Consider the following 8,600-nt stretch of genomic DNA (forward strand, 5'->3'; position numbering starts at 1 on the left):
AGTCGAAATCAGAGTTTTTCGATATATTCTGAAACAACATTAAAAAGTTTTATGATGAAGCCGTAATAATCGAAAGAAAAAGTAAACAAAGAGAGGCTCTCATTTGCACATAGGACTATTTGACATGTTTGTCGAGAATAGTCCAAATTTAGCAATGTGTCGTCGCTCAACGAGTTTGCTAAAAGTTCCGACTTCGTCATGAATTCTTCACAGTTTCGTCGTCGTGTATTGTCACTAGTTTAATTATGTTTTGTTTAGCTTAGTAGAGTTTAGTTCAAATACTTGTACGCATCCCATCGATTGTAGGCCGCCGAGCGAGGCACTCTCCCTAATAGGGTGAAAATAGGCACTGTGCCCTACGCAGGGAAAAACGGAAATACACGTAGCATCCGCTTGGGTTTTAGACAAAGCCCCTCTGCTGAAAGTGTCAACTTTTGTATCATTTTGCCAAACAAAAACAAAGTATTTAGGATGGCAGAGCCGGCGAATAAGGTTGAAAACACGTGTGGTGTAAAAGGCAGTACCGTCTTTACGCATGGGCACACTGGGCCAGGGCCAGGGGCCCCCAGCTTAGGGTGAATATAGAATCATTCTGAAGGCTATGTTCCAAAAAATAGTAGAACTTAATAGTTTATAACTCTTTAGCGTGTGGGTAACCGTGGATCACATTCGCACATCGCACCTTAACCCATGTGACGTTTTAAGAGCATCAGAAAATCAAGCGGAGTGATGCTAGGAAACGAGACACTGCATGACCAGGATGGCATTGGACCAATTCAACAGTTGAAGTTTCAATTCTTTTTGAGCAAAAACAATGAAATGTTTTCTAAGCCGCAGCGGCAACCGACAAGGTGCCAAAATTTTCACAAGGAAGCTATACAGAAATTCGGAACACAATCCTTGTTTGGCAAACGATCCGCGCATGTTTTTTTATTTCTTTATCACATCAGCGATTGTGAAAGGACAAATCTGCATGAATTCAGTTTAAAACTATTTTTTCTCCACTGAGGAGAAAATGTTTTAAAACCGCGTTTGCGCGTGTAGAGCACAAAACCTATACCTAACTAAATTAGTTATGAAATTTGCGTTTTGACTTCGTCTCACACAGAACTCGCGTTTGCTCAGGAAGTGTTTACATTTTTTGCAGCTAGCGTCGATCCGGCGCTAGCTTAATCCCTTCAGTAGATTTGTTGGATTCTGATGAGACGAAGTCGAAACTCAAATTTCAAACCTAATTTAGGTCCATTTTCCGGTTTAAATTTACTGGGGAATAGAAACAAGAAACAAATTTACTCAATCGTTTTTATAGTTTTGAAATAAAACTAAACCTGGTATGCGATATCAGATAAATGAACTAGACTAAATCCTGCACCTTTGCTTTATTCTTTTCCTCTGTACATCTCCCACAGCAACCTCCATCCACCGAATTTTCGCAGATATCTAGAGGTTTGTGATTGGGAGTCCATTCGCCTAAGCTTTTGTTAGCGTAAAAGTCCATCGGGTAGGCATCAGAGCTTGAGCGTGGCGGATGATTGTCCTTGAGTTGAGTTTCTTGTCCATTAGCGATATCTTGATCGTCCTGCAGCTTCCATTCGACGTCTCCCAGGGCTACAGATAGCTCGTACGGCGACAGGAGAGGCTTCGGGAACGCGGAGCCCCAATCTATAGAAAGCCGAGGACATGCAACCTGTAAGTGGGTGTAACCATTTGTCTTCGTTTTCCTGTATTATGATAATACAAGAAACATACCTGTACGAAAGCATCGATGTCTTTGAACAACTCCAGCTTGTTAGGGAATATTTCCGACAGCAGAATAAAAACCGCCTGCTTATTATGAAACTGCAGTCTTCTTTGTAAATGCTCCATCACCTTGGTCGAACCCTGTCTTCCTAAAGTTCCAAGAATTAGACCAAACTTTTTGGCATCTCTACTGATATCAATGGCTTTTTTCCTGGTCCTTCGCATTTCGCCATGATCATAATACTCCCGCGTAAATTTTTTTTCGTAAGGATCGTACTTGTATGCTTCGAGTGACGGATTCGCAATCATTGCAGCTTCTAAATGAAACCGGCCATCGCCCAAATAGATAAGCACTCGCTCGTCAGTAAGACGAGGAGCTGTACAACCTAAAATCTCTCCAGGGCTTAGTGGTTTAGATTGTGGAATCGTTACGTCATATTCCGCATCACGAAGCTCTTTGGCTACAGCGTGAAGTGTGGCAACAAATTGAATAGTACTAACCAATGCTAGTTTGTGGTCCTTCGTAAAATTAATCTTTACACTTTCGACAAAGTGAAGAGCGTCTATTTTGATATCTACGAATACATACAGCACTTTAATTCCAGCTGTTTGGTCTACTGGTATGAGACAGCTATGACCGTAATGCACTAACAGATCTGCTCCCAAGGCTTTGGCAGTAAAATCGTCAACACAACACGCTCCATACGTAACATCTCCCATAATTATTGTGTCTGACTCGGTAAATCTTTCAATTATGTCACTAATTACTAGCGAGAACATTAAAAGACCTGCAAAATTTAAGAACACTAACAATATATACATTCGTACTTTGTGAAACTATTCCTTGACCTAAACTACACATGTAACAGGATACCGCACGATTAATGAATTACAGATTGTAAACGAATCTGCTAGGATACACTGTAGATCCGGCCAAGGAAATTACCGCAAAATTACTTCGTTTGCTTAATCATAATTGTCCAAAAACACTGACCTTCGGGCATTTGTAGTGCCACACGCTTCGCCTTCATTTCACGGATACGCCAGATTGTCTTGTGAATTTCGAAGTTGTAATTTGATGGCAGCACGCTAATGGCTGTATTTAGTTCCGAATCGTTGATCAGCGACTGTGGGATTTTATTGATCATTCTGGTCGCCCCCTTGAACACTTTCCTGATTGGTTTGGCTTTTACGATCTTTACATCCGGCGAAATGTCCACAGGATGTTGCACCTTTACAGTTGCCATGTAAGCTATTCAATTTGAGCGTAGCGTAGCGTCCACTTGGTATTTTCTAGATTTCAGGTTTTCCTATATTTCTGAACAACGGACGTCCGATCACTAGAATCTTTTACAAAGCTAATGTTTGCAAATTGACATGGCATACGTGAGCTGATGGCCACAAGCTATGACGGCAATGTGTAGTCAAAGACGATGTTCCAATTCCAAATATAAAGACACGCGGAGAGAAAATCAGTCTGCACGGTTTCAAGCATAATTTTTGAATACAGCGAAACAAACATTGGACCCAAACAGAAAAGGCGATCACATTATCAAAGTTTTGATTTAATTGTTATTTAACCCGAACAGAAAACAATATCAAAATTGATCGTAGAAACGTTGAATTTACAACAGATTTATTTGTTAACAACAACTTTTCTTGTAACATCGATGTACTTATGATTCAGTCCTTCATGCTTCCAAAATCTACAACGGAACAACAATGTAAATCGATGTTTTTGATTTCAGAATGTATGGGAAAAGATAATTTTTTTCATTGTTACATACCATAACGACCCCCCTTTTCCATGTAAAAATCGGGTTTACAATGAAATTGGATGTAGAAACAACAAATGTGATTATATGTCCATTGTAACTTTTCCAGAATAACATTGTTTTTCGTTGTAAAGTAACAATAAAAAATGATGTATTACTGATGTGCATTTCTATTCGGGAAAAACCATACCGATTTTTGCATCAAGGAACGAATAATCGCGATCAAGATCAAGAAATCAGCGTTATAAAGAAAAATAAAGTTAACATGTTACCTAAGACATGACAATAGGGGGAGGGTCGTTTTGGTTCAAAATTTACGTCAGAATGTTCCAGCTTTAGGGACAGATCACTTGCGATACATTTTTAAAAATCAGCCAAATTAAACGCATTTCTTTCCATCTAAATAGAAATTCATAATGTATTTTGCGTTGCGTGAAATGTATTTTGCGTTGAGTGTAAAACATCAAAACCCTACAAAAAAGTTAGCCCTACATTCAACAAAACGTCGAACAAAGTTAATCAGCGTAGGATGTTTGTTAAACAAATTTTTCTGAAAGCGAGTGAAAAGTTCATTGAAAAATGGAAATTAAATATATTTTTTTCTAATTTTATGCAAATTTGTTATTTATTCCTAGAGTGATTTGCTTCAAGTTCCAGTTCCAGATTGGTTGATTCTGACTTTTTGCACCGTACGCAATGTTACCACAGACTAACAGACATAACACAATGAGGGAATTCTTCCAAAATCGATCCGGCAATTTTCGCAGAACACTAGCTCCACCTTTTATTCACGGTGTCAAACACTGACTCGCTGGTGGGTTACCCCTCAGGATTGGGAACAATTTTTCACTAGTGGTCTATCCCCCATGTTCGGACTGAAATCGAACTCAATTTTTGTAGCAGCCTCGTCGTGCAGCTCAAACTGCAAATTTATTTTGAATTAGAGTTCACATCATAATAATTAATCAACGGTATAAACTTACAAGAAGTAGCTCACTCAATTCTCGTACACACCGTTTGCTGACTTCTATACTAGATTTAGGTTTTCTTCTAGAAATTTAGGGTTAGTTCTCGATGCTGGCAAAATGTAGTTGGTAAGTATCATTATATAATTTTAATTTCTATTTACTTACAGGTAACCTCAATATATTCCACCACCTAAGCTTTTATCCGAAATACTGAATGTTTAGTACATTAAATATAATCAAATGTTCGTTTGGCTAGCTAAACTGCACCTAGCACATTTGTTATTATGGTTCTTGCTCCTATCTAATTATCAACAACTTGCGCATCAACTGTCAACTCGCATTGACCGGGGGAAACACCACTTGCATTCTCGGGCTGCCCAGCGGTGGTAACATACCCCTGCCCGTAACATCCGGTATTGTCCTCAGCATTTCCGGAGTTACCACTTTGAATTTCGAGAACCGCAAGATTTGCCACGGCCCGCCTGTAGACTCCACCCGAGGTCCTCACCATAGCCTGCCTGATCTTCCCATCGGATCCTTTCAATACGTTTTCCACAATACATTGTTTACGATTCTTTCCATCAACCACAAACACCAGATCGCCAGTTTGCAACGGTCGTTGCTCTTCAAACCATTTTGAACGTTGATTAATTGTCGGTAGATATTCTTTGTACCATCTTTCCCACATACGGTCTGCTAAGTACTGGGAGCGTTTATAAACGTCTCTTAGGGCATCCGCGAAGTCCACCGAGTCATCAATTTTCAGGTCTGCGCTTGTCACCGAACCTCGCAGGAAATGATTCGGAGTAAGTGATTCCGCTTCTGCCGACTCTTGTGGAACGTATGTTAGCGGGCGAGTATTTATCATATCCTCCGCTTCCGCTAGTGCTGTCGTCAGGATTTCATCCGTCAGCGACCTTCCGTAGTTCAATCCGGTCATTGCCTCCTTGACCGATCTCACCATCCTCTCCCAGATTCCACCCATATGAGGAGCACCAGGAGGGTTGAAGTGCCAGGTCGTCGTGGAACTTGATATTTTTTCTGCACATCTGCTTCCGATTAGTTTCTTTATCCTTTGCATCTCACTATCAGCTCCCTTGAAACATGTCGCATTGTCTGAAAATATCTCGTCCGGCATACCACGTTTACAAGCAAATCTCCTGATGGCCATCAAACAAGACTGCGTTGTGAGACTGTGTATCACCTCTAAATGAACCGCTATAATCAAATGTTCGTTTGGCTAGCTAAACTGCACCTAGCACATTTGTTATTATGGTTCTTGCTCCCATCTAATTATCAACAACTTGCGCATCAACTGTCAACTCGCATTGACCGGGGGAAACACCACTTGCATTCTCGGGCTGGCCAGCGGTGGTAACACCCCATATGCTTGTTCATATGTCAGTGACGCCATAATTGCAAATGTGGCCACAGTCCCAACTATAAATATATTTAAAATAACCGTTAAAGCGGGCGAAGCATTGTTTTCGAGTGTTATGACTGTTAGTCTGTGATGTTACCACCGACAGGCCGACATGACAACTAAAACAACTTCGCTGAAAATTTTTGGCAAATAATCTCCATTTGTATAATGAGTTACACATCATTACGTAACGTGTCTCTCGTAAAAGAACACTAATGTCCTCTAGTAAAAGTCAAGATGAGTTTGACTCGAGTTTGATATACAGTCGTGATTCGTTGGTTGGGCCACACCTCTGTCCATCTAACGAATTTGATTCGTTAGTTGGACCAACTGACAGACGTCAAAAACTCTCCAAAGGAGACGTTAGTAGTGTAAGTGCATCTATTCACATCTCTAATAATTGTCAGATTGAATGTCAAAGTAAATTTGGCATAAGATTTTGACAATCAGATGCTTTTTAGTTGGACAATGGTCCAACTAGCGGATGTCCAACTAAAAAGCGATCTAGTTAAAAAATGTCCAACCAGTGAATCACGACTGTATTCAAATGAGCAGAAGTTTTTCGTATTCAAATAAGCGAAGCATCTTATATTATCGTTTCAAGTAGAAAGTACATGACTAATTTTGTGCTCCGGTTGACTTCATGAAAAGCAAATAAAAAAACACATTTTTCAAACACATTGATTGATAGACCATTCCATTTTCGTCGTTAGAGAATGGAACGATTTACTATCAGATTCTAGGGGCAGATCACTCTAGGAATGTATAACAAATTTGCATCAACTTAGAAAAAATGCATTTAATTTCCATGTTTGCATTTACTTTGCACTCCCTCGCAGAAAAGATTACTTAACAATCGTCCTACGCTGATCCACTTTGTTCGATGTTTTGTTGAATGTAGGGCTGTTTTTTGCAGGGTTTTGACGTCTTACACGCAACCGAAGACTGCATATCAAGAAGACTGGCAACTCTGTCCAGAATCTGGAGACAGTAACAGCAACGCCACTTGCGGGTAAAGGTGGTACTTCCCATAGTGATGCACACACACATATACACTTTTACATAAAGCTTCCTACCTTCCTCCAATAGAGGCGCTGTAACCTCTGTCGCTTCTCGATTGTATGGGGGAAAGAAAGAGATATCAGTCTTCTTAATATGTAGTCTTCGACGCAACGCAATATACATTGCACGCAACGCAAAATGCATTACGAATTTCTATTTTGATGGAAAGAAATGCATTTAATTTCGCTGATTTTTAAAAATGCATCACAAGTGATCTGCCCCTAGATCAGATTGCAAAGATTTTTCGTCGAAAATGCAGTGTATGCTAGGGGAAGATCACTCTAGAAATATATAACAAATTTGCATCAAATTAGAAAAAATGCATTTAATTTCCATTCTTGCATCAACTTTGCACTCCCTCGAAGAAAAGTTTGTTTAACAAACGTCCTACGCTGATTCAATTTGTTCGACGTTTTGTTGAATGTAGGGCTAATTTTTTGTAGGGTTTTGACGTCTTACACGCAACGCAAAATATATTGCACGCAACGCAAAATAAATTATGAATTTCTATTTTGATGGAAAGAAATGCATTTAATTTAGCTAATTTTTAAAAATGCATCACTAGTGATCTGCCCCTAGAGTGTATGTCATTTATACTGAATTTAAAATATTCCCCAATATTTTGTCAAATATCGTTCTCTCTCAGCTTTCAATAAAACATTTTTAATTTCGTAAATTATCTTTTAATTTCAATAAAAAAATAAAGAGGGGAACCTAGAGGAGAACGATAATTTCCTTTATTGAAACAATAAATAAACTTTATTGAATTCAATAAATAAATTTATTGTCTCCCGACCAATAATTTTACTTATTGAATTTGACTGTGAATAAAATTGGCGGATCGATGTTTTTGGCAGAACTCCCTCACAGTGTTATGTCTGTTAGTCTGTGGTATTACCACAGACTAACAGACATAACACTGTGAGGGAGTTCTGCCAAAAACATCGATCCGCCAATTTTATTCACAGTCAAATTCAATAAGTAAAATTATTGGTCGGGAGACAATAAATTTATTTATTGAATTCAATAAAGTTTATTTATTGTTTCAATAAAGGAAATTATCGTTCTCCTCTAGGTTCCCCTCTTTATTTTTTTATTGAAATTAAAAGATAATTTACGAAATTAAAAATGTTTTATTGAAAGCTGAGAGAGAACGATATTTGACAAAATATTGGGGAATATTTTAAATTCAGTATAAATGACATACACTCTAGGGGCAGATCACTAGTGATGCATTTTTAAAAATTAGCTAAATTAAATGCATTTCTTTCCATCAAAATAGAAATTCATAATTTATTTTGCGTTGCGTGCAATATATTTTGCGTTGCGTGTAAGACGTCAAAACCCTACAAAAAATTAGCCCTACATTCAACAAAACGTCGAACAAATTGAATCAGCGTAGGACGTTTGTTAAACAAACTTTTCTTCGAGGGAGTGCAAAGTTGATGCAAGAATGGAAATTAAATGCATTTTTTCTAATTTGATGCAAATTTGTTATATATTTCTAGAGTGATCTTCCCCTAGCATACACTGCATTTTCGACGAAAAATCTTTGCAATCTGATCTAGGGGCAGATCACTTGTGATGCATTTTTAAAAATCAGCGAAATTAAATGCATTTCTTTCCATCAAA

General features: G+C 38.5%; 1 protein-coding gene across 1 annotated transcript; it reads right to left on the reverse strand.

Annotated features, from left to right (window-relative positions):
* Nucleotides 1-918: 918 nt before the first annotated feature.
* Nucleotides 919-3,166, reverse strand: LOC131691320 (2-(3-amino-3-carboxypropyl)histidine synthase subunit 1). Its single transcript, XM_058977612.1, has 3 exons — nucleotides 2,735-3,166; nucleotides 1,750-2,528; nucleotides 919-1,687 (listed from the first exon to the last, which is right to left on the reverse strand). The coding sequence occupies exons 1-3, from the start codon at nucleotides 2,985-2,987 to the stop codon at nucleotides 1,355-1,357; spliced, it is 1,365 nt and encodes a 454-aa protein (XP_058833595.1). The 5' UTR covers nucleotides 2,988-3,166; the 3' UTR covers nucleotides 919-1,354.
* Between the last annotated feature and the right edge of the window lie 5,434 nt (nucleotides 3,167-8,600).

This window comes from Topomyia yanbarensis, chromosome 3 (genome assembly GCF_030247195.1).
Source record: "Topomyia yanbarensis strain Yona2022 chromosome 3, ASM3024719v1, whole genome shotgun sequence".
Classification (NCBI taxonomy): Eukaryota; Metazoa; Arthropoda; class Insecta; order Diptera; family Culicidae; genus Topomyia; species Topomyia yanbarensis.